General features: G+C 47.7%; 2 protein-coding genes across 2 annotated transcripts; both read left to right on the top strand.

The window, feature by feature from the left end:
• Positions 1-2853: 2853 nt before the first annotated feature.
• Positions 2854-7950, top strand: LOC118675961 (the record flags this gene model as incomplete). The annotated part of the gene is given in 1 exon segment (XM_036349057.1): positions 2854-7950. A coding segment is annotated over 1 exon segment (5097 nt), but the record flags the coding sequence as incomplete, so codon positions are not given.
• A 6705-nt stretch (positions 7951-14655) lies between these two features.
• Positions 14656-18398, top strand: LOC118676587 (the record flags this gene model as incomplete). The annotated part of the gene is given in 2 exon segments (XM_036350734.1): positions 14656-18358; positions 18361-18398. Coding segments are annotated over 2 exon segments (3741 nt in total), but the record flags the coding sequence as incomplete, so codon positions are not given.
• Between the last annotated feature and the right edge of the window lie 8516 nt (positions 18399-26914).

The raw sequence follows: 26914 nt of genomic DNA on the forward strand, positions 1-26914 counted from the left end.
TAGAAGATACGCTGAAATAATGATGGAAGTGGTTTATGTCAGTTCTGTATTAAACTGGGGGCTGAGGGGTAGGGGTGAGAAAAACATACTGAACTCCCTCATGGGCAATAAGAATCCTTCAAACTTTTTAGGTTATTGCTTTTACCCAGAGAAACAGAAACTTCTATATTTCCTGGTGCTGTAATTATGGCAATCAGATATCCTAGATTATACAAGATGTATCATATCTATTTTTAAAAGTCTTTCCCATAGCTAGATTGTGTATCAAAATATATGCCCACAATACATAATTCTGGGGGGGGGGGGGAATTGAACCTTAAAATTTTCAGAGCCACTTGTTTATTCTGGTGTTTTATGTTAGTTTTAAATTTTCTCTTAGAGGTAACTCTCTTCTCTGGTAACTGAACACTATATTTATTCTACTAAAATCGGGATTAGCTGACTGATAGCACAAAATAATAGTTCCCTTCAGCCACTGGAAAGACCAGAGTTGGGTCCTGCAGCTTAGGGGTCCACTAGCTGCTCAATGATCAGACTCTGTCTCTCTAGCATGAATAAAGAGCCACAGAGATCCTAGTACAACAGGCTGGGTGTTTGAATGGGAAGTTAATTTAGGGTCATATTTGACTCCTTTATTTCTGACCACACGTACAAGGATGAGAAACAGAAAACATTGGTATTTTCTCTTGACTTGAAGATCAGAACACATAGGAAGCAAAGTTCTGGTCCTGAAAGCCTCCAGGTTCTCAAAAGTCGACTCCCCTGGGCCTGGCTGAGATTTGCTTCTTTATTTTTCAATATAGCCTTCTATTTATGATAGCCTAAATGGGGTCCTTATTATGAGGTTCCAGGACTAAAATACCAGCGTTTGAGCTGTACGTTGCTACTCACCAGGGAAAACACATTGTATAATTGAGGCAGATTTCTGGGTCATCCCAATTGAAATACACTTTAAGGGCAGATACTCCATGGAACATATATGTATTTTTCTTGACAATATTAATTTTCTTCCTAATCTACCACAACAAATACTTTAAGCAAAACTTTTTTTTAAAATATATTTTATTGATTTTTTTTACAGAGAGGAAGGGAGAGGGATAGAGAGTTAGAAACATTGATGAGAGAGAAACATCGATCAGCCGCCTCCTGCTCACTCCCCACTGGGGATGTGCCTGCAACCAAGGTATATGTCCTTGACCGGAATCGAACCCAGGACCCTTGAGTCCACAGGCTGATGCTCTATCCACTGAGCCAAACCAGTCAGGGCTAAGCAAAACTTTTTTTAAAACACCATTTCCTTTAAAAAGTTGGAAAGATCATTCAAATACTATTTAAACCAATCAAAAAATTCAAGGAAACAGCCTAATACAAAGAAACAAAATTCAAGGAAACAAAAATTCAAGGAACATTTGTTTATCCTAATTTTCAACAAACTAGCTACATGGTTATGGGCAAGTCAGTTTTTCATAGCCATAGAGGGAACCAGGCCCTGATTTTCAAATCTAAAAACAAAGAGGTTAAATTTGATGCCATCAAAGATTTGTTCACACATGAAAATATTGTAGTTCTAAAATCATAGGAAGTGGTGCCCAAGAAAAAATTATAAATAGCTACAATTAGTTTCTATCAAGTTTTCAATTAACTTGCTCAGCTGTGAGCATTGTGATAAGATTGCAATCTAATTGTGATTAATGTTGTAATCGTTGTGGTGATTTTTATCATAACAAATCAGGAGGAGATATTCCCAGCCACAAAGGCAAGAATACAGTACACATTGCTGCTAATATTAACAATGTCTTTTATTTACATAGTTTTACAGTTCAAGAAAATATTTTATATATATTATCTCACTTGATCTCAAATTTACTCTATGAAACATGCTTGATGAAATATGTTCACAAAAATTTGAAGGTAGAATCATGGAAGTGTAAGGCCGCTGAAAAATCCCCCTTCCCCCTAGACCAGCTTTTTCAGTAAGCTCTGGTTAATGTAAAGATTAAAGAGAACTTCCCCCTCCTGACCTTTCCCGTAAAGCTCTGGCGCCCTGATCTGGTCATAGCATAGTTATCTTATCACTCCTCGGGATCGGCCTGCGCATACCAGACCACCCTGGCCCCTTAGGAAATGAGTCAACTAACAACAAAGACCTGTCCCTGTAAAAGATGAAATATGAGTTAACTGGTAACCCAGTTCCCTGTTTTCCGGCCACCTGCGTGTGGTTTTTGCCTTTATAAACCCGTGTTCTGCAATTGCTCGGGGCTCCAGTCAGCAGCACTTCCTTTGTGTTGTTGCCTGCCTGCCTGAGAGCCCCTGCGCTGCGCTTGTAATAAAAATCCTCTTGCTCTTGCATCAAGCCTCGGTCTCTGCGTTTGACTTGGGGTCGCCGCCTCCTCTGCTGGACTCTCCGGGGGTCTTAGGGCCCAACATTTGGGGGCTCGTCCGGGATGAGGCGACCCCCTTCAAGCGCTGGGATCGGTCTTGGAGGTAAGCAGACTCCGGAGTCATTCAGTGTTTGTCTTGTCCTTTGTTCATTCTTAGTTTCGGTTTTTCAGGAAGACAGGGTGTCGGCTCCGTAAGGAGTCGGCTCCTCTGGTCGTAGGGGCTTCGGCCAGAAAAACTGTCACCCTGGGGGACGCCCCAGGATCGGGCGGTGACCAAGAGGTCTTGGTCACTTCAGGTTCTGGCTGTCCGGCAACGGGCACTCGCGTGTCCGGCCGGACTAGCATTAGGGAGGGATATCATCCCTCAGCGGCCGTTCTGTATCTGGGTAAATTCTTGTGGATCCGGTGTCTTGTCGCGTCATTGTTTGTTCTTTGTTTTTGTCTTTTACTCCTCTTCTCCCATCCAGGTAACATGGGCCACGGAAGCAGCACCCCTCTTTCTCTTACAGTAGCACACTGGACGGACGTCCGGAGTCGGGGACTCAATCTTTCCGTCAGTGTTAAGAAGGGTCCTTGGCAGACTTTCTGTTCATCCGACTGGCCAGCCCTAGGCGTGGGATGGCCAGCGGACGGGACTTTTGACCTGTCTATTATTTTTGCAGTAAAGAATAAGGTGTTCCAATCAGGCCCGGCGGGCCATCCAGACCAGCAGCCGTATATTGTCGTCTGGCAGGACCTGGTCCAGAACCCTCCCTCTTGGCTGAAACCCTGGCTGCCGTCCGGAACCTCCCGGGTTCTCGTGGCCCAGGCTCCTCCCGCCGCAGATCAGACGAAACGTCCCCTGGCAGATTCTCAAGCCGATCTTCTCCTCTTGGACTCTCCACCCCCTTACCCCTCTCCTCTCCAGCCAGAGCCGCCGGGGAGACCGGAGCCTTCAGCACCTCCTCCCGCCCCTCCAGCAGAGGGACCGGCCCAGGGAACCCGGAGTCAGAGGAGACATCCCGCGTCTCCAGATTCGACCGTAGCCTGCCCTCTCCGACCATACGGGCCTCCACCCCCCCGCGGAGACGATAATGAAACGGCTCCGCTCCAGCCACTCCAATACTGGCCCTTCTCCTCGGCAGACCTCTATAACTGGAAAACTAACCACCCTCCCTTTTCAGAGGATCCCCAGCGTCTAACGGGGCTGGTTGAGTCCCTTATGTTCTCTCACCAGCCCACTTGGGACGATTGTCAACAGCTTCTTCAGACTCTCTTTACTACAGAGGAAAGGGAGCGGATCCTCTTGGAGGCCCGGAAGAACGCCCCTGGCCCCGACGGCCGGCCGACTCTACTCCCTCATTTGGTGGATGCGGCCTTTCCTCTGGCCAGGCCGGACTGGGACTTCAACACGGCAGAAGGTAGGGAGCACCTGAAGGTCTACCGCCAGACACTAGTGGCCGGCCTCAGAGGGGCAGCTCGGCGCCCCACGAATTTGGCTAAGGTAAGAGAGGTCATACAGGGGCCCACTGAACCGCCTTCTGTTTTTCTCGAGCGATTAATGGAGGCGTTCAGACGGTACACCCCGTTTGACCCCACCTCGGAGGGGCAGAGGGCCTCAGTAGCTATGGCTTTCATAGGGCAGTCAGCATTAGATATTAAGAAAAAGCTGCAGAGACTTGAGGGATTGCAGGACTTTACCCTCCAAGATTTAGTTAAGGAAGCAGAGAAAGTGTACCATAAGAGGGAGACCGAGGAGGAAAAGGAGCAGCGGAAGGAGAGAGAGAGAGAGGAGAAGGAGGAGAAAAAGGAAAAAAGGGAAGAGCAGAGACTAACCCGTATCTTGGCCGCAGCAATAGAAGGGAGTAAGCCACAGGAGAGAGGAAAAGGAAGACAGGCAGGGGCCCTGGGCAACAGGCCACCGTTAAGGAAGAATCAATGTGCTTATTGCAAGGAAGAAGGACATTGGAAGCGGGAGTGCCCAAAGAGACTAGCAAAGAAGGCGCTGGCACTCCAGGAAGATAGTGATTGAAGAAGTCGGGGCTCGGATCCCCTCCCCGAGCCTAGGGTAACTCTTAAGGTGGAGGGGAAGCCTGTTAACTTTCTGGTAGACACAGGGGCCCAATATTCAGTTCTTAAGAAACCACTAGGACCAGTCTCCCAGAAGACCTCCTGGGTGATAGGGGCAACGGGAAATGAGCAATATTCCTGGACCACCACCCGGACAGTTGATCTAGGCACGGGAAGAGTGACTCATTCCTTCTTAGTAATACCCGAGTGTCCAGCCCCCCTTCTGGGAAGAGACTTGCTAACTAAAATGGGGGCTCAGATCACTTTCACCCCACGGGGGCCGACCCTGACCCAACATGGAGAGCCAATTACTCTCTTGACACTCCAGCTCGAAGACGAGCATCGGCTGTTTGAGAGTAATGTCCGAAAGGACGAGAGGATAGCGGGATGGTTACAGCAATACCCCAAAGCTTGGGCTGAAACCGCGGGGATGGGCTTAGCTACCGAACGGCCCCCCGTGATAGTAGAGCTTAAGTCCACTGCAACCCCGATTGCAGTACGACAGTACCCCATGGCAAAAGAAGCCTGGAGGGGGATCAAGGTTCATGTCCAACGCCTCCTACGCCTTGGAGTCCTCGTTAAGTACCACTCCCCGTGGAACACCCCACTCCTCCCGGTAAAAAAGCCCGGAACTGATGACTACCGACCGGTGCAGGATTTAAGAGAAGTCAACAAGAGGGTACAGGATATTCATCCCACGGTCCCCAATCCTTACAATCTCTTAAGCTCTATCCCTCCGTCCCATGTGTGGTATTCAGTCCTAGACTTAAAAGATGCCTTCTTCTGCTTGAGACTGCATCCTGCCAGCCAGAATATTTTCGCCTTCGAGTGGAGAGACCCAGATTCGGGAATAACGGGGCAGCTGACTTGGACCCGACTTCCGCAAGGATTCAAAAATTCCCCCACTATCTTCGATGAGGCTCTTCATCAAGACCTGGCTGCTTTCCGTGCTGACCACCCGCAAGTCACCCTTCTCCAGTACGTGGATGACCTTCTCCTCGCCGGAGCTACTAAGGAGGACTGTGAAACAGGTACCGGGGCCTTGCTTTTAGAGCTCTCCCGCCTAGGATACCGGGTCTCGGCCAAGAAGGCCCAGATATGTCAGCGGAGAGTGACCTATTTAGGATACGCACTAGAAGGGGGAAAGAGGTGGCTCACTGAAGCCCGAAAAAGCACAGTCACCCAGATTCCCAGACCACAGACCCCCCGGCAGGTACGCGAGTTCCTGGGAACAGCTGGATTCTGCCGCCTCTGGATTCCAGGTTTTGCAACCCTAGCGGAGCCCCTATACCCGCTGACAAAACAAGGGAACCCCTTCGAGTGGGGGGAGACTCATCAGAAAGCCTTTGACGACATTAAAAAGGCTCTTCTCTCGGCGCCGGCATTGGCCTTACCAGATGTGGCCAAGCCCTTCACTCTGTTCATAGATGAAAGAAAGGGAGTAGCCAGGGGGGTCCTAACTCAAACCTTAGGCCCCTGGAAGAGGCCGGTAGCCTATTTATCCAAGAGACTAGACCCAGTGGCTAGGGGGTGGCCAGGCTGTCTAAGAGCAATTGCAGCTACTGCCCTGCTTGTAAGAGATGCGGACAAACTTACCTTGGGGCAGAAACTAACTGTGGTGGCCCCACACACTCTCGAGAGTGTTATCCGGCAGCCACCGGACCGGTGGCTATCCAACGCCCGGATGACTCACTACCAGAGTCTCCTGCTAAGTGAAGATCGAATCCGCTTCGGGGCTCCGGTAGCTCTCAACCCAGCAACCTTACTACCGGAAGTAAATCCTGAGAGCAAAGAAGTCCTACACTCATGCCGTGACATTCTGGCAGAGGAAACAGGGCCGAGGAGAGACCTCAAAGATTCCCCCTTGCCAGAGCCTCAACTCACCTGGTACACGGATGGAAGCAGCTACCTCTATGAAGGTAAGAGGGTGGCGGGAGCGGCTGTGGTCAGCAAGGACCGGACTATCTGGGCTAGTAGCTTGCCCGAAGGGACTTCGGCCCAGAAGGCTGAATTAATTGCTCTGACACAGGCTCTCAGGCTGGCAGAGAACAGCCGGGCTAATATTTATACTGACAGTCGTTATGCTTTTGCCACTGCTCATGTGCACGGGGCTATATACCGTCAGAGAGGTCTCCTCACCTCAGCAGGAAGGGAAATTAAAAATAAAAAGGAAATCCTCGACCTCCTAGAAGCCATTCATGCCCCCCAGGAGGTAGCTATCATCCATTGTCCCGGCCACCAGAAAGGGACCTCGGAAACAGCTATAGGAAACAGGAAAGCGGATGCCGAGGCAAGGCAGGCCGCTCTAGGGCCCCGGCTACTCGCCCTCGCTGTTGGCCCCGCAGCACCACAGCCAGAGACCCTCCACTACACCCTAGAGGAGGAAAAAGACCTGCTTAAAAGGCCAGAAAAATACCATAAGGACAAACTAGGAGTGTGGAGAACTGCAGGGGAAAAAATGGTAGTACCAAGGGCGGCAGCCACTGCCTACCTCCAACAACTGCATCGCCTTACCCACCTGGGGGCCAAACACCTCAGCTCCACCAGCCGGGCAACGGGACACTATGTCAAAGGACTCGATCGCCTTTCAGAAGAAGTAGTTAAGCAATGCAAGGCGTGTCAGCTGGTAAATGTACATTCATCCCAGGTCGGGACCGGACACAGACTCAGGGGAGACCGGCCCGGGAGTTACTGGGAGGTGGATTTTACAGAAGTGAAGCCCGCCCGATACGGTTATAAATATCTTTTAGTTTTCATAGATACCTTCTCAGGTTGGGTAGAAGCCTTCCCTACCAAAAGAGAAACTGCAACTGTGGTCGCCAAGAAGATCTTAGAAGACATCTTTCCACGGTTTGGAATTCCTAAGGTAATTGGATCAGACAACGGTCCAGCTTTTGTTGCCCAGGTAAGTCAGGGAATGGCCAAGATACTAGGGGCGGATTGGAAATTGCATTGTGCTTACAGGCCCCAGAGTTCAGGTCAGGTAGAAAGAATGAATAGAACATTAAAAGAGGCTATGACTAAATTGTCCTTAGAGACTGGCGTGGCAGACTGGACGGTCCTCCTTCCCTTTGCCCTTTTCCGCGCGCGAAACACCCCAGGCCCCTTGGGGGTGACACCGTTCGAGGTTTTGTTTGGGGCCCCTCCGCCCCTAGCCGCTGACCCTTGGTCCGTGCCCACAGACACTCACACCCCTCCATCCCTGCTTGCCAGGCTGAAGGCCCTCGAGACTGTCCAGAAGGAGGTGTGGACTCCCCTGGCCGCCCTCTACCAACCAGGAGAACTGCAAGTCCCCCACCAGTTCCAGGTCGGAGACTTTGTGTACATCAGACGCCATCGGGCCGCTAATCTCGAGCCGGGGTGGAAGGGACCCCACCTGGTATTGCTGACAACCCCAACAGCGGTCAAGGTAGACGGTGTAGCTGCTTGGATCCACGCCTCCCACGTCAAGCGGGCACCCCCATCAGACGACACCGATCATGGATGGACTGTGGAGAAGACAGACAACCCTCTCAAGCTACGGATTTGCCGCCGCCCTCTTCCTGCTGAGCCTGCCGCTGATAAGTAGCAACCCCCATGCCCCAAAGAGACTAACTTGGAGGGTAATGTCCCCCCACACCGGACAGACGGCCTGGTCGGTCACCAATATAGCACCTAAAGGGACATGGTGGCCAGACTTAACGCCAGACCTCTGCGCTATGGCAGCAGGATACAGACTATGGGACCTCCCTGAGAGAACAGTAGAAGAGACTAAAGCAGGTATAGAGACCCGAGCTTACATAGGAAAAGGAAGAGATTTGCAATTTGGAGTTCACTGTAGTTATCTGGGGGCCCGTGAGCGTCTTACGATGACCCAATTCTATGTATGCCCCAAAGACAGGCAGGGACATAGAAAGAATTGTGGATCTGAACGAGAGTATTTCTGTGCAGAATGGGGATGTGAGACAACTGGTACTGGATATTGGATCAGAGGGCCCCCCGAGTGGGACCTCATCCAGGTTCGGAGAAATGAGAGCCAAACCTCCGGACATAGGGGTTGGGTTAACGCCCTGAATATCTCCTTCACCTCAGCTGGGCGGTCATACGACCTAAACAAGTGGCGCTGGGGAGTGACATGGGGGATCCGGCTGTATAAGGACCAACATGATGATGGCCTCCTTTTTAAGATAAGATTAGATGTACAGGATTACAGGCCACCAGTTGCAGTAGGACCCAACACCGTCTTGTCCAGCCGGCAGCTCCCCACGAAAGAAAGGCCTCTTGCCACCACCACCGTGGCAGGAACTAGCCCAGCCTCCAGGGAGGAACAGGCCAACCCCATAGAACTAGAGACAAACTCAGGTCAGAGGCTATTAGGCTTGGTAGAGGGGGCCTTTAGTTCTTTAAACATGTCCAAGTCTAACCTAACTGAGTCTTGCTGGCTCTGCCTAACTACAGGGCCCCCCTACTATGAGGGCATAGCCTTCCAGGGAAACTATACCAACACCACCAGCCATGACCACTGTTCGTGGGGACAGCAGGGGAAGTTGACCCTTACTGAGGTCTCAGGGCAAGGCACATGTATAGGACAAGTGCCAAAGGACCGCCAGCATCTCTGCAAGGAGAACCTGGCATATCCCTCCTCTGCAAGCTATTACTTAGTGCCCCCAACAGGGGGATGGTGGGCCTGTAGTACGGGACTTACTCCATGTTTAGCAGCCCAGGCCTTTAACCGTTCTCAAGATTATTGTATCCTTGTCCAACTAGTCCCCAGGATCATGTATTATCAAGCTAATGCATTTGAAAAAGAATTTGACTCCTATTCTCCTTCCCATCGGGATAAACGGGAACTTGTTTCACTGACCTTGGCTGCTCTCCTAGGTCTAGGGGTCGCGGCAGGAGTAGGAACAGGGACAACAGCCCTCATTAAAGGCCCCACCTATACTGAGGAGCTCAGAGCTGCTATAGATGAAGACCTCAAACATATAGAGCACTCCATAACTAAACTTGAGGAGTCTCTAACCTCTCTGTCTGAAGTAGTCCTACAAAATAGGAGAGGACTAGATCTCCTATTCTTAAAGGAGGGAGGGCTGTGTGCAGCTCTCAGGGAACAATGCTGTTTCTACGCTGATCATTCAGGGGTGATAAAGGATTCCATGTCAAAACTTAGGGAGAGATTAGAAACTCGCAAAAGAGAGCGAGAGGCCAAGCAAGGCTGGTTTGAAAGTTGGTTTAACAGCTCACCGTGGTTCACAACCCTGATATCCTCTCTCGTGGGACCCCTGATCATTTTACTCCTCCTTTTGACATTCGGGCCATGCATAGTAAACCGCTTAATCGCCTTCATCCAGGACCGGATTAGTGCAGTTCAGGTAATGGTCCTCCAACAGCGGTATCAGCCTGTACCCTCAAACGTTAGCCTGTAGTTCCATGATTGGAACTTCCCACAAGAAAAGGGGGGAATGTAAGGCCGCTGAAAAATCCCCCTTCCCCCTAGACCAGCTTTTTCAGTAAGCTCTGGTTAATGTAAAGATTAAAGAGAACTTCCCCCTCCTGACCTTTCCCGTAAAGCTCTGGCGCCCTGATCTGGTCATAGCATAGTTATCTTATCACTCCTCGGGATCGGCCTGCGCATACCAGACCACCCTGGCCCCTTAGGAAATGAGTCAACTAACAACAAAGACCTGTCCCTGTAAAAGATGAAATATGAGTTAACTGGTAACCCAGTTCCCTGTTTTCCGGCCACCTGCGTGTGGTTTTTGCCTTTATAAACCCGTGTTCTGCAATTGCTCGGGGCTCCAGTCAGCAGCACTTCCTTTGTGTTGTTGCCTGCCTGCCTGAGAGCCCCTGCGCTGCGCTTGTAATAAAAATCCTCTTGCTCTTGCATCAAGCCTCGGTCTCTGCGTTTGACTTGGGGTCGCCGCCTCCTCTGCTGGACTCTCCGGGGGTCTTAGGGCCCAACAGAAGCTTACAGAGAGGATTTCCAACTTACAGATGGAAATTACTATTATTTATTAGTCAGATAAAATAGTGATTCCCAACATTTTAGGTGGGTATGTAGGTCAAAGGTGATTTCAGAATCTGAAGAGAGTCATGAACTTTTTGTCCCCAAAATGTACATGCCTACAATAATCGAAAATTAAAGGCCCATATATGGAACTCCTAGTTGCCCATGGCTCCCTCATTATGTAGCCCTAATTATAAGACTAGAGTGTTGGATATTTGTGGAGCTCATCAAAAAGAAAAGAAAAATAAATGTAGAAAAATAAATGTTTCTCTGATGTCTATAAATGTAGGTAGAAGGAGGAAAGATTTTTAATTCTTATTGAATAATGCCTACATAGAAAATACTTTATATTTGTATCCCAATTAATTCTAACAATAGCCCTGTAAAGTAGAAATTATCTTCAATTTATAGTTAAGGTTTAGAAAGGGCTAGTAACTTGTCATAAAATTAGAAAGCAACAGGAGGCATTTAAAGTGAAGTGCCTCTTGTTGTGGAAAGGATATATCTTTTTTTACTACACCATCCGAACATGCACTGTTCAGAAAAGGAAAATGACCACCTTTGTTTTGACTGCCTTTGTGATGGTTGGGCTTGAGAATTTCGATGGCTGTCTTTGCATAACTACACCATTTTTAACAAGGGGTGAAGAGAGATGATGAAGTGAGATGTTGTGTTGCACATGGGGTATTATTTATATTGTGAGGATACTTTTGAGGTAAATAGAGCAAACTAGCAATATAATAAGACTCAGGCAAGCACATCTCAGGCCAATCAGGAAAGATGCTTTATTTGTGACATCAGAAGCAAGAAAGAGTGAAGGGGCTGCCATGGAAAAAAGGGTAGAGTGAGCACTGCTTTGGGGCTGCATCTTTCCCCACTACATTTAGAAAGTGTTAGGTGGCTCAGGAGGCGGCATAGGAAACAAAGAGAGTAGAGTCAATTAGAAAAGAAAGAAAGGGAAAAGTTTTAATCTGAGACTCACAAACCCCAAAGACAGGGCCAGTGGATTCTTGCTAACAGGGAAGAGGGGTTTCTTTTTATACAGGTGTTTAATGAGGGGCGGGGGCATGAGCTGAGGAAGTTCCCACCGCAGGGGGTCTGCAGGGTATTCAGGAAGGAGTCAGTATCTGTGTGGGGGTCCTTGTGGATTCCAGAGAGAAGCCGGTATCTGTGTCTGGCACGCTGATCTGTTAGAAATTCCAGGGAGGGTCCATTATCTCGTCACACATCTGCTTGCATCTGATCCTGGGCTCCCTCTGACCTAACAGAAAGGTCACCTGCTGGTTATCCTTTGAAATGCACCCTTACAATGGTCACACCTTAGCAAAAGTGTGATCCTTGGGCACACCTTTACTATGCCTTTATTGTGCCAGTCTTGTAAGTTCTACCCCCACCCCTTTAGTGGACTCCAAAACATTGTCCTTAACACCTTTTAGGGCTCATAGATAATAGCATATAAGTGAAAATGAAACATTTTAGCTCTCTAGACCTTGCTTCTCTTCAGCTCACCTGACTGCCAAAAGATGGAAGCAGGACCCTATAGCAACATCCAACAGAAGGTTCCAAAACCAGAGTAATTCCCACCAGAGTGTCTCCTTGGAATTCACTGCTGCCACTACAGGGCAACAAAGAAAGGGCCATTTCTCCAGAGATGAAACCCCTAGAAATATCAATTCCCTGTCTTTATTTTTGTTTAATATTCTTCCCTAACAACCCCCACTGCAATGCCATGAGTCTCCAACTTGGTCAAGTGTCAGAACAGTCTTAGCAATTTTTACATGTGCCCTAACTGGTTTGGCTCAGTGGATAGAAGCGTCAGCCTGCAGACTGAAAGGTCCCAGGTTCGATTCCAATCAAGGGCATGTACCTTGGTTGTGGGCACATCCCCAGTAGGAGTTGTGCAGGAAGCAGCTGATCGATGTTTCTCTCTCATCAATATTTCTAACTCTCTATCCCTCTCCCTTCCTCTCTGTAAAAAGATCAATAAAAATATATTTAAAAACAAGAGAATTTTTTACATGTGTTAATTCCAGGACTCTACTCCCAGGACTTCCAGTTTGATAAATCTGGAGAGGGATTTAAAAATCTATCCATCCACCCATCCATCAACATTTATCCATTCACCTATTTTTGTTAAGTCCCTAGGTAACACTGGTAATCAGTTTGGGGCATCTCTGTACTACAGAATACAAAATAATAGGTACAGAGTTTAGAGTGTTTACTTGGAATAGCACCCAGAAACAAATATTCAAAAGTAATTCAGAGTTCAGAATAAGTTCTAATACATTTCATGATGCATAATAATTTTTATTAGGGCAGCTTGGAATGAAAACTGCATGCAGATTTGGTAAGATGTAAACACACATTCATGTGCTATTCATCACGTATGGCACAAGTTCCATCTGCTAAAAATCACTTTTTATCTCTCTCTTGTCTAACAAACCCACCTCTATGCTTGAAACTTCTTTCCCAGCCTCAAGATGAACTTGCCTCCTGGTGCCACAGGTTTCAGAGAGAGCAGGGCACTCTTCTAGTTGAAACTGATTTATCTCCTGATCAAATTGTTCTCCTCAAAGTCACTTGAAAAGTGTGATACAATCAGATCTTCTCTGTAAGGCCGCTGAAAACCCCCCCCCTTCCCCCTGGACCAGCTTTTCCAGTAAGCTCTGGTTAATGTAAAGATTAAAGAGAACTTCCCCCTCCTGACCTTTCCCGTAAAGCTCTGACGCCCTGATCTGGTCATAGCATAGTTATCTTATCACTCCTCGGGATCGGCCTGCGCATACCAGACCACCCTGGCCCCTTAGGAAATGAGTCAACTAATAACAAAGACCTGTCCCTGTAAAAGATGAGTTATGAGTTAACTGGTAACCCAGTTCCCTGTTTTCCGGCCACCTGCGTGTGGTTTTTGCCTTTATAAACCCGTGTTCTGCAATTGCTCGGGGCTCCAGTCAGCAGCACTTCCTTTGTGTTGTTGCCTGCCTGCCTGAGAGCCCCTGCGCTGCGCTTGTAATAAAAATCCTCTTGCTCTTGCATCAAGCCTCGATCTCTGCGTTTGACTTGGGGTCGTCGCCTCCTCTGCTGGACTCTCCGGGGGTCTTAGGGCCCAACATTTGGGGGCTCGTCCGGGATTAGGCGACCCCCTTCAAGCGCTGGGATCGGTCTTGGAGGTAAGCAGACTCCGGAGTCATTCAGTGTTTGTCTTGTCCTTTGTTCGTTCTTAGTTTCGGTTTTTCAGGAAGACAGGGTGTCGGCTCCGTAAGGAGTCGGCTCCTCTGGTCGTAGGGGCTTCGGCCAGAAAAACTGTCGCCCTGGGGGACGCCCCAGGATCGGGTGGTGACCAAGAGGTCTTGGTCACTTCAGGTTCTGGCTGTCCGGCAACGGGCACTCGCGTGTCCGGCCGGACTAGCATTAGGGAGGGATATCATCCCTCAGCGGCCGTTCTGTATCTGGGTAAATTCTTGTGGATCCGGTGTCTTGTCGCGTCATTGTTTGTTCTTTGTTTTTGTCTTTTACTCCTCTTCTCCCATCCAGGTAACATGGGCCACGGAAGCAGCACCCCTCTTTCTCTTACAGTAGCACACTGGACGGACGTCCGGAGTCGGGGACTCAATCTTTCTGTCAGTGTTAAGAAGGGTCCTTGGCAGACTTTCTGTTCATCCGACTGGCCAGCCCTAGGCGTGGGATGGCCAGCGGACGGGACTTTTGACCTGTCTATTATTTTTGCAGTAAAGAATAAGGTGTTCCAATCAGGCCCGGCGGGCCATCCAGACCAGCAGCCGTATATTGTCGTCTGGCAGGACCTGGTCCAGAACCCTCCCTCTTGGCTGAAACCCTGGCTGCCATCCGGAACCTCCCGGGTTCTCGTGGCCCAGGCCCCTCCCGCCGCAGATCAGACGAAACGTCCCCTGGCAGATTCTCAAACCGATCTTCTCCTCTTGGACTCTCCACCCCCTTACCCCTCTCCTCTCCAGCCAGAGCCGCCGGGGAGACCGGAGCCTTCAGCACCTCCTCCCGCCCCTCCAACAGAGGGACCGGCCCAGGGAACCCGGAGTCAGAGGAGACATCCCGCGTCTCCAGATTCGACCGTAGCCTGCCCTCTCCGACCATACGGGCCTCCACCCCCCCCGCGGAGACGATAATGAAACGGCTCCGCTCCAGCCACTCCAATACTGGCCCTTCTCCTCGGCAGACCTCTATAACTGGAAAACTAACCACCCTCCCTTTTCAGAGGATCCCCAGCGTCTAACGGGGCTGGTTGAGTCCCTTATGTTCTCTCACCAGCCCACTTGGGACGATTGTCAACAGCTTCTTCAGACTCTCTTTACTACAGAGGAAAGGGAGCGGATCCTCTTGGAGGCCCGGAAGAACGCCCCTGGCCCCGACGGCCGGCCGACTCTACTCCCTCATTTGGTGGATGCGGCCTTTCCTCTGGCCAGGCCGGACTGGGACTTCAACACGGCAGAAGGTAGGGAGCACCTGAAGGTCTACCGCCAGACACTAGTGGCCGGCCTCAGAGGGGCAGCTCGGCGCCCCACGAATTTGGCTAAGGTAAGAGAGGTCATACAGGGGCCCACTGAACCGCCTTCTGTTTTTCTCGAGCGATTAATGGAGGCGTTCAGACGGTACACCCCGTTTGACCCCACCTCGGAGGGGCAGAGGGCCTCAGTAGCTATGGCTTTCATAGGGCAGTCAGCATTAGATATTAAGAAAAAGCTGCAGAGACTTGAGGGATTGCAGGACTTTACCCTCCAAGATTTAGTTAAGGAAGCAGAGAAAGTGTACCATAAGAGGGAGACCGAGGAGGAAAAGGAGCAGCGGAAGGAGAGAGAGAGAGAGGAGAAGGAGGAGAAAAAGGAAAAAAGGGAAGAGCAGAGACTAACCCGTATCTTGGCCGCAGCAATAGAAGGGAGTAAGCCACAAGAGAGAGGAAAAGGAAGACAGGCAGGGGCCCTGGGCAACAGGCCACCGTTAAGGAAGAATCAATGTGCTTATTGCAAGGAAGAAGGACATTGGAAGCGGGAGTGCCCAAAGAGACTAGCAAAGAAGGCGCTGGCACTCCAGGAAGATAGTGATTGAAGAAGTCGGGGCTCGGATCCCCTCCCCGAGCCTAGGGTAACTCTTAAGGTGGAGGGGAAGCCTGTTAACTTTCTGGTAGACACAGGGGCCCAATATTCAGTTCTTAAGAAACCACTAGGACCAGTCTCCCAGAAGACCTCCTGGGTGATAGGGGCAACGGGAAATGAGCAATATTCCTGGACCACCACCCGGACAGTTGATCTAGGCACGGGAAGAGTGACTCATTCCTTCTTAGTAATACCCGAGTGTCCAGCCCCCCTTCTGGGAAGAGACTTGCTAACTAAAATGGGGGCTCAGATCACTTTCACCCCACGGGGGCCGACCCTGACCCAACATGGAGAGCCAATTACTCTCTTGACACTCCAGCTCGAAGACGAGCATCGGCTGTTTGAGAGTAATGTCCGAAAGGACGAGAGGATAGCGGGATGGTTACAGCAATACCCCAAAGCTTGGGCTGAAACTGCGGGGATGGGCTTAGCTACCGAACGGCCCCCCGTGATAGTAGAGCTTAAGTCCACTGCAACCCCGATTGCAGTACGACAGTACCCCATGGCAAAAGAAGCCTGGAGGGGGATCAAGGTTCATGTCCAACGCCTCCTACGCCTTGGAGTCCTCGTTAAGTGCCACTCCCCGTGGAACACCCCACTCCTCCCGGTAAAAAAGCCCGGAACTGATGACTACCGACCGGTGCAGGATTTAAGAGAAGTCAACAAGAGGGTACAGGATATTCATCCCACGGTCCCCAATCCTTACAATCTCTTAAGCTCTATCCCTCCGTCCCATGTGTGGTATTCAGTCCTAGACTTAAAAGATGCCTTCTTCTGCTTAAGACTGCATCCTGCCAGCCAGAATATTTTCGCCTTCGAGTGGAGAGACCCAGATTCGGGAATAACGGGGCAGCTGACTTGGACTCGACTTCCGCAAGGATTCAAAAATTCCCCCACTATCTTCGATGAGGCTCTTCATCAAGACCTGGCTGCTTTCCGTGCTGACCACCCGCAAGTCACCCTTCTCCAGTACGTGGATGACCTTCTCCTCGCCGGAGCTACTAAGGAGGACTGTGAAACAGGTACCGGGGCCTTGCTTTTAGAGCTCTCCCGCCTAGGATACCGGGTCTCGGCCAAGAAGGCCCAGATATGTCAGCGGAGAGTGACCTATTTAGGATACGCACTAGAAGGGGGAAGGAGGTGGCTCACTGAAGCCCGAAAAAGCACAGTCACCCAGATTCCCAGACCGCAGACCCCCCGGCAGGTACGCGAGTTCCTGGGAACAGCTGGATTCTGCCGCCTCTGGATTCCAGGTTTTGCAACCCTAGCGGAGCCCCTATACCCGCTGACAAAACAAGGGAACCCCTTCGAGTGGGGGGAGACTCATCAGAAAGCCTTTGACGACATTAAAAAGGCTCTTCTCTCGGCGCCGGCATTGGCCTTACCAGATGTGGCCAAGCCCTTCACTCTGTTCATAGATGAAAGAAAGGGAGTAGCCAGGGGGGTCCTAACTCAAACCTTAGGCCCCTGGAAGAGGCCGGTAGCCTATTTATCCAAGAGACTAGACCCAGTGGCTAGGGGGTGGCCAGGCTGTCTAAGAGCAATTGCAGCTACTGCCCTGCTTGTAAGAGATGCGGACAAACTTACCTTGGGGCAGAAACTAACTGTGGTGGCCCCACACACTCTCGAGAGTGTTATCCGGCAGCCACCGGACCGGTGGCTATCCAACGCCCGGATGACTCACTACCAGAGTCTCCTGCTAAGTGAAGATCGAATCCGCTTCGGGGCTCCGGTAGCTCTCAACCCAGCAACCTTACTACCGGAAGTAAATCCTGAGAGCAAAGAAGTCCTACACTCATGCCGTGACATTCTGGCAGAGGAAACAGGGCCGAGGAGAGACCTCAAAGATTCCCCCTTGCCAGAGCCTCAACTCACCTGGTACACGGATGGAAGCAGCTACCTCTATGAAGGTAAGAGGGTGGCGGGAGCGGCTGTGGTCAGCAAGGACCGGACTATCTGGGCTAGTAGCTTGCCCGAAGGGACTTCGGCCCAGAAGGCTGAATTAATTGCTCTGACACAGGCTCTCAGGCTGGCAGAGAACAGCCGGGCTAATATTTATACTGACAGTCGTTATGCTTTTGCCACTGCTCATGTGCACGGGGCTATATACCGTCAGAGAGGTCTCCTCACCTCAGCAGGAAGGGAAATTAAAAATAAAAAGGAAATCCTCGACCTCCTAGAAGCCATTCATGCCCCCCAGGAGGTAGCTATCATCCATTGTCCCGGCCACCAGAAAGGGACCTCGGAAACAGCTATAGGAAACAGGAAAGCGGATGCCGAGGCAAGGCAGGCCGCTCTAGGGCCCCGGCTACTCGCCCTCGCTGTTGGCCCCGCAGCACCACAGCCAGAGACCCTCCACTACACCCTAGAGGAGGAAAAAGACCTGCTTAAAAGGCCAGAAAAATACCATAAGGACAAACTAGGAGTGTGGAGAACTGCAGGGGAAAAAATGGTAGTACCAAGGGCGGCAGCCACTGCCTACCTCCAACAACTGCATCGCCTTACCCACCTGGGGGCCAAACACCTCAGCTCCACCAGCCGGGCAACGGGACACTATGTCAAAGGACTCGATCGCCTTTCAGAAGAAGTAGTTAAGCAATGCAAGGCGTGTCAGCTGGTAAATGTACATTCATCCCAGGTCGGGACCGGACACAGACTCAGGGGAGACCGGCCCGGGAGTTACTGGGAGGTGGATTTTACAGAAGTGAAGCCCGCCCGATACGGTTATAAATATCTTTTAGTTTTCATAGATACCTTCTCAGGTTGGGTAGAAGCCTTCCCTACCAAAAGAGAAACTGCAACTGTGGTCGCCAAGAAGATCTTAGAAGACATCTTTCCACGGTTTGGAATTCCTAAGGTAATTGGATCAGACAACGGTCCAGCTTTTGTTGCCCAGGTAAGTCAGGGAATGGCCAAGATACTAGGGGCGGATTGGAAATTGCATTGTGCTTACAGGCCCCAGAGTTCAGGTCAGGTAGAAAGAATGAATAGAACATTAAAAGAGGCTATGACTAAATTGTCCTTAGAGACTGGCGTGGCAGACTGGACGGTCCTCCTTCCCTTTGCCCTTTTCCGCGCGCGAAACACCCCAGGCCCCTTGGGGGTGACACCGTTCGAGGTTTTGTTTGGGGCCCCTCCGCCCCTAGCCGCTGACCCTTGGTCCGTGCCCACAGACACTCACACCCCTCCATCCCTGCTTGCCAGGCTGAAGGCCCTCGAGACTGTCCAGAAGGAGGTGTGGACTCCCCTGGCCGCCCTCTACCAACCAGGAGAACTGCAAGTCCCCCACCAGTTCCAGGTCGGAGACTTTGTGTACATCAGACGCCATCGGGCCGCTAATCTCGAGCCGGGGTGGAAGGGACCCCACCTGGTATTGCTGACAACCCCAACAGCGGTCAAGGTAGACGGTGTAGCTGCTTGGATCCACGCCTCCCACGTCAAGCGGGCACCCCCATCAGACGACACCGATCATGGATGGACTGTGGAGAAGACAGACAACCCTCTCAAGCTACGGATTTGCCGCCGCCCTCTTCCTGCTGAGCCTGCCGCTGATAAGTAGCAACCCCCATGCCCCAAAGAGACTAACTTGGAGGGTAATGTCCCCCCACACCGGACAGACGGCCTGGTCGGTCACCAATATAGCACCTAAAGGGACATGGTGGCCAGACTTAACGCCAGACCTCTGCGCTATGGCAGCAGGATACAGACTATGGGACCTCCCTGAGAGAACAGTAGAAGAGACTAAAGCAGGTATAGAGACCCGAGCTTACATAGGAAAAGGAAGAGATTTGCAATTTGGAGTTCACTGTAGTTATCTGGGGGCCCGTGAGCGTCTTACGATGACCCAATTCTATGTATGCCCCAAAGACAGGCAGGGACATAGAAAGAATTGTGGATCTGAACGAGAGTATTTCTGTGCAGAATGGGGATGTGAGACAACTGGTACTGGATATTGGATCAGAGGGCCCCCCGAGTGGGACCTCATCCAGGTTCGGAGAAATGAGAGCCAAACCTCCGGACATAGGGGTTGGGTTAACGCCCTGAATATCTCCTTCACCTCAGCTGGGCGGTCATACGACCTAAACAAGTGGCGCTGGGGAGTGACATGGGGGATCCGGCTGTATAAGGACCAACATGATGATGGCCTCCTTTTTAAGATAAGATTAGATGTACAGGATTACAGGCCACCAGTTGCAGTAGGACCCAACACCGTCTTGTCCAGCCGGCAGCTCCCCACGAAAGAAAGGCCTCTTGCCACCACCACCGTGGCAGGAACTAGCCCAGCCTCCAGGGAGGAACAGGCCAACCCCATAGAACTAGAGACAAACTCAGGTCAGAGGCTATTAGGCTTGGTAGAGGGGGCCTTTAGTTCTTTAAACATGTCCAAGTCTAACCTAACTGAGTCTTGCTGGCTCTGCCTAACTACAGGGCCCCCCTACTATGAGGGCATAGCCTTCCAGGGAAACTATACCAACACCACCAGCCATGACCACTGTTCGTGGGGACAGCAGGGGAAGTTGACCCTTACTGAGGTCTCAGGGCAAGGCACATGTATAGGACAAGTGCCAAAGGACCGCCAGCATCTCTGCAAGGAGAACCTGGCATATCCCTCCTCTGCAAGCTATTACTTAGTGCCCCCAACAGGGGGATGGTGGGCCTGTAGTACGGGACTTACTCCATGTTTAGCAGCCCAGGCCTTTAACCGTTCTCAAGATTATTGTATCCTTGTCCAACTAGTCCCCAGGATCATGTATTATCAAGCTAATGCATTTGAAAAAGAATTTGACTCCTATTCTCCTTCCCATCGGGATAAACGGGAACTTGTTTCACTGACCTTGGCTGCTCTCCTAGGTCTAGGGGTCGCGGCAGGAGTAGGAACAGGGACAACAGCCCTCATTAAAGGCCCCACCTATACTGAGGAGCTCAGAGCTGCTATAGATGAAGACCTCAAACATATAGAGCACTCCATAACTAAACTTGAGGAGTCTCTAACCTCTTTGTCTGAAGTAGTCCTACAAAATAGGAGAGGACTAGATCTCCTATTCTTAAAGGAGGGAGGGCTGTGTGCAGCTCTCAGGGAACAATGCTGTTTCTACGCTGATCATTCAGGGGTGATAAAGGATTCCATGTCAAAACTTAGGGAGAGATTAGAAACTTGCAAAAGAGAGCGAGAGGCCAAGCAAGGCTGGTTTGAAGGTTGGTTTAACAGCTCACCGTGGTTCACAACCCTGATATCCTCTCTCGTGGGACCCCTGATCATTTTACTCCTCCTTTTGACATTCGGGCCATGCATAGTAAACCGCTTAATCGCCTTCATCCAGGACCGGATTAGTGCAGTTCAGGTAATGGTCCTCCAACAGCGGTATCAGCCTGTACCCTCAAACATTAGCCTGTAGTTCCATGATTGGAACTTCCCACAAGAAAAGGGGGGAATGTAAGGCCGCTGAAAACCCCCCCCCCTTCCCCCTGGACCAGCTTTTCCAGTAAGCTCTGGTTAATGTAAAGATTAAAGAGAACTTCCCCCTCCTGACCTTTCCCGTAAAGCTCTGACGCCCTGATCTGGTCATAGCATAGTTATCTTATCACTCCTCGGGATCGGCCTGCGCATACCAGACCACCCTGGCCCCTTAGGAAATGAGTCAACTAATAACAAAGACCTGTCCCTGTAAAAGATGAGTTATGAGTTAACTGGTAACCCAGTTCCCTGTTTTCCGGCCACCTGCGTGTGGTTTTTGCCTTTATAAACCCGTGTTCTGCAATTGCTCGGGGCTCCAGTCAGCAGCACTTCCTTTGTGTTGTTGCCTGCCTGCCTGAGAGCCCCTGCGCTGCGCTTGTAATAAAAATCCTCTTGCTCTTGCATCAAGCCTCGATCTCTGCGTTTGACTTGGGGTCGTCGCCTCCTCTGCTGGACTCTCCGGGGGTCTTAGGGCCCAACAATACAATCAGATCTTCTCTGCTTTAATCTCAATCTCAAAGAGCATATCTGGTTTACCTCTATTCTTAATTATCTTTTTTTTTTCCTAGAATAATGCTAACTTTATTTACATCCTTTTATAGCTCTTATTTATCTAGTAGCTGCTACTGTAATGGATTTTCAGTCTAGCTATATCACCCTGGGATAATGAGATACCCCACTACATTTTTATTTTATCACATGAACCCTGTTAAGCAGGGACACCCCTGCTTGGTTTGTAAGAAGATGTAGTTTCTGCAAGTCTATTAAGTGCAGAGATAATGCTGGGCTTCATACTTTCAAAACGATTGTACAGCAAACATCACTAACTCCAAATGAAGCCTAAAGAGGATTCTAGAATTTGCCATCTTAAGTTCATCTTAAAAATACCGGTGATAAGGCGAAGGGGCAGAGGAAGTAAAAGAATAACATTAAGAGAGAAAAATTTAAGGTCACTTATAGAAAAGATGTTAAAAAGAAAAAGAAAAAATAATGACAATGCTCAAGATCCAGGCAGTGACGCCATATCTCAATTAATTTACTTTAGTTTAGTTTTCCTGGCATTATTTCTTATAAAATTTTGTCCATTCTGGATTCACATGGAGTTCCACATGTTGCCAACTCATTTCTGTTGTGAGACCCAAATTTGCTATTTCCTGACTCACTGACACATTTTCTTTAAATTCCCTGGCAATTCCCAGTGATTTCAACTTCAATTTAATGCTAGCAATAATTGCCTCTGGGTTAATTCTGAGCTTCATTCACATGGAAAGAGATGGATATTATGTGTTGTATTTTCTTAGAGCCACCCTGATGGTGCTCAGAGGGAGCTAGACCTTGCATCTTCAGGTCAGAAATAATGGAATCTGTTGAACACAGTGAAGAAAAAGTCACAAAATAGAAGCTATAAGTAAGCTCCGTTCTGTAGAGTTTGAGGCAAAGGCCACAGAAGCAGTGTCTCTGACTGAAAGAAAAATCCACATTGGAATTTCACACACTGTTGTATATTAAATGATAGTGATTTGTACATAAGAGCATACATTTTTACAGAGATTCAGGGCAGTGTGTACTGTACTATTTTACAGATTTTGTGTGAAAAATAAATAATATTTAATATTAAAACATCAAAATAAACTACCTTTATGCTATAGCATCCTAAATAATTATATATTATTCCATGTGTTTCCAAATACATACCCTTGTTTTATCTTTATGGCATTTGCGATAGACTGATTTGATCCATTGTGTTTTTAAGTGGAAAAACCAATGTTTAAAATAATGAAAGGACTTGTCACGAATTATTCAGCAGGACATTGGTGGAGATGGAATTAGAAACTAGATTTCATCATTGAAAGACTTTGCTTTATGTTATTATCTGCTCTATTATTCTTAGTTAATTTATAGCAATGTTTAAGATGTATGCCTAAATTCTTTGTCCTGAGGCTAAATATGTATAGTCACATGTATCACAGGACCCATATTTCATATAAGAATTTATTAAATTTGAGAGACAATTGAGTTGTGGTTAAGAACACAAATGGTAGCCCAAATCTGTAGTCCCGTGCTGTGCTTCCATTTCCTCATCTGTAAAGTGAAAATAATAATAGTATTTACCTAACTGTTACCTGTGGATTTTCAGTAAAAGGCCTTGGCCAGGTAACTCAGTTGGCTAGAGTGTCATCCCAATATGCCAAAGTGTGGGTTCAAGTCCTGGTCAGGGCACATACAAGAATCAACTAACAAATGCATAAATAAGTGGAACAACGAATCAATGTTTTGCTCTCTCTTTCTTTTTCTCTCTCTCTCTCCCTCTCTCTCTCTCTCGCTCTTTCTCTCTTTCTCTCTCTCTCTCTCTCTCAAAAGAAATTTTAAAAATTAAGACTGAAAGGGTCAATACATGTAAAACACATAAGCCAGATAGCATGTGCAATGGCATTTTGCTTATAAACTCCAATTGCCTATAAATGATATTGGTATAGTTACAAAATAAGAGACAATATGTTAATTTACATTTAGCTTTAACATTTTGAACATGAAATATTTCAAACATATACAAAAGCACAGAACAGAACATAATAAATAGCATATATCAAAAATTCAGATATATTAAACATTAACATTTTGCTAAATTTCTTACAGATCACTCTTTGTATAAATGACAACAAAAAAATACAGATATAACTATGACCCACTCTCTATTCTCTCCCCCTCCTTTCCCAAAGGTAACCACTATTCTGATAGTGTATGACTTTCAAGTTTAGATCTTTTAAATAAGTTTACCATAATTTACATATTTTAATTTATATACACATCATCACACTGTAAAATATCCTTTTATCACTCAACCTAAGTTTTTATTTATTTATTTTTTTATTTTTATTTTTTAAATTTTTATTGCTTAAAGTATTACAAAGGGTATTACATATGTGTCCATTTTATCCCCCCGCCCTAGACAGTCCCCTAGCCTCCCCTATCCCCCAATGTCTTATGTCCACTGGTTATGCTTATATGCATGCATACAAGTCCTTTAGTTGATCTCTTACCCCCCTACCTCCTGCCCCGCAACCCTCCCCGGCCTTCCTGCTGCAGTTTGACAATCTGTTTGAGGCAGCTCTGCCTCTGTATCTATTATTGTTCAAAAGTTTATAATGGTCTCTATTATCCATGAATGAGTGAGATCATGTGGTATTTTTCCTTCATTGACTGGCTTATTTCACTTAGCATAATGCTCTCCAGTTCCATCCATGACGTTGCAAATGGTAAGAGTTCCTTCCTTTTTAGAGCAGCATAGTATTCCATCGTGTAGATGTACCACCGTTTTCTAATCCATTCATCTACTGATGGGCACCTAGGCTGTTTCCAGATCTTAGCTATGGTGAATTGTGCTGCTATGAACATAGGGGTGCATATATCCTTTCTGATTGGTGTTTCTGGTTTCTTGGGATATATTCCTAGAAGTGGGATCACAGGGTCAAATGGGAGTTCCATTTTCAGTTTTTTAAGGAAACTCCATACTGTCTTCCATAGTGGCTGCACCAGTCTGCATTCCCACCAGCAGTGCACAAGTGTTCCTTTTTCTCCACATCCTCTCCAGCACTTGTCGTTTGTTGATTTGTTGATGATAGCCAGTCTGACAGGTGTGAGATGGTACCTCATTGTTGTTTTGATTTGCATCTCTCGGATGATTAGTGACTTTGAGCATGTTTTCATATGTCTCTTGGCTTTCTGAATGTCCTCTTTTGAAAGGTGTCTATTTAGGTCCTTTGCCCATTTTTTGATTGGATTCTTTATCTTCCTTTTGTTAAGTTGTATGAGTTCCCTATAAATTTTGGAGATTAGGCCCTTATCAGATATGACATTGGCAAATATGTGTTCCCACACAGTGGGTTTTCTCGTTGTTTTGTTGATGGTTTCTTTTGCTGTGCAGAAGCTTTTTATTTTGATGTAGTCCCATTTGTTCATTTTCTCTTTCGTTTCAAGTGCCCTAGGAGCTGTATCAGTGAAGAAATTGCTTCGGCATATGTCTGCGATTTTGTTGCCTTTGGATTCTTCTAGAATTTTTATGGTTTCCTGTCGTACATTTAAGTCCTTTATCCATTTTGAGTTTATTTTTGTGTATGGTGTAAGTTGGTGGTCTAGTTTCATTTTCTTGCATATATCTGTCCAATTTTCCCAACACCATTTATTGAAGAGACTATCTTGGCTCCATTGTATGTTCTTGCCTCCTTTGTCAAATATTAATTGAGCATATTGGTTCAGGCCGATTTCTGGGCTCTCTATTCTATTCCATTGATCTATATGCCTATTCTTGTGCCAGTACCAGGCAGTTTTGAGAACAGTGGCTTTGTAATACATCTTGATATCTGGTATTGAGATCCCACCTACTTTGGTCTTTTTCAGGATTGCTGCAGCTATTCGGGGTCTTTTTTTATTCCAGATGAATTTTTGGAGAGTTCGTTCTAGATCTCTGAAGTATGCCATTGGTATTTTAATGGGAAGTGCGTTGAATTTATAGATTGCTTTGGGTAGTATGGACATTTTAATGATGTTGATTCTACCAATCCATGAACACGGTATGTTCTTCCATCTGTTTATGTCTTCCTCTATATCATTTTTCAACGTCCTGTAGTTTTCTGAGTAGAGGTCTTTTACCTCTTTAGTTAAGTTTATTCCTAGGTAGCTTAATTTTTTTGGTGCGATGGTAAACGGGATTGTTTTTATAATCTCTCTTTCTGAAAGTTCACTATTGGTGTATAGAAATGCCTCGGATTTCTTGGGGTTAATTTTGTATCCTGCTACATTGCCAAATTCATGTATTAAGTCCAGTAGCTTTTTGATGGAGTCTCTAGGGTTTTGTATGTATAATATCATGTCGTCTGCAAATAAGGACAGTTTTACTTCCTCTTTTCCAATTTGGATGCCTTTTATTTCTTCTTCTTGCCGAATTGCAATGGCTAACACTTCCAGTACTATGTTGAACAGGAGTGGTGAGAGGGGGCATCCCTGTCTTGTTCCTGTTCTTAGGGGAAATGGTGTTAGTTTTTGTCCATTGAGTATGATGTTGGCTGTGGGCCTGTCATATATGGCTTTTATTATGTTGAGGTATGATCCTTCTACTCCCACCTTGCTGAGAGCTTTTATCAAAAATGGGTGTTGAATTTTGTCAAATGCTTTTTCTGCATCAATTGATATGACCATGTGGTTTTTTTCTTTCAATTTGTTTATGTGATGTATCACGTTTATTGATTTGCGGATATTGTACCATCCTTGCATCCCTGGGATAAATCCTACTTGGTCATGGTGTATGATCTTTCTGATGTACTGCTGGATCCGATTTGCTAAGATTTTGTTGAGGATTTTGGCATCTATGTTCATGAGGTATATTGGCCTGTAATTCTCTTTCATTGTGTTGTCTTTACCTGGTTTTGGTATTAGGGTGATGCTGGTTTCATAGAATGAGCTTGGAAGTGTTCCTTCCTCTTGAATTTTTTGTAGTAGTCTGAGGAGGATAGGTTTCAGTTCTTCCTTGAATGTTTGGTAAAACTCCCCTGTGAAGCCGTCTGGTCCTGGGCTTTTGTTTGCTGGAAGCTTTTTGATGACTGCTTCAATTTCTTCCATAGTTATTGGCCTGTTGAGATTTTTAGATTCTTCCTGATTGAGTTTTGGAATGTTGTATTTTTCTAGGAATTTGTCCATTTCCTCCAGGTTGTCTAGTTTGTTGGAGTAGAGCTGTCCATAGTATTTTTTAACAATCATTTGTATTTCTGTGGGGTCTGTTGTTATTTCGCCTCTATCGTTTCTGATTTTGTTTATTTGGGTCCTCTCTCTTTGCTTCTTGGTGAGTCTGGCTAGAGGTTTGTCAATCTTGTTTATCCTTTCAAAGAACCAGCTCTTGGTTTCATTGATTTTCTGTATTGTT

The sequence above is a fragment of the Myotis myotis genome, unplaced genomic scaffold (genome assembly GCF_014108235.1).
Source record: "Myotis myotis isolate mMyoMyo1 unplaced genomic scaffold, mMyoMyo1.p scaffold_m19_p_2, whole genome shotgun sequence".
In the NCBI taxonomy this organism is placed as follows: Eukaryota; Metazoa; Chordata; class Mammalia; order Chiroptera; family Vespertilionidae; genus Myotis; species Myotis myotis.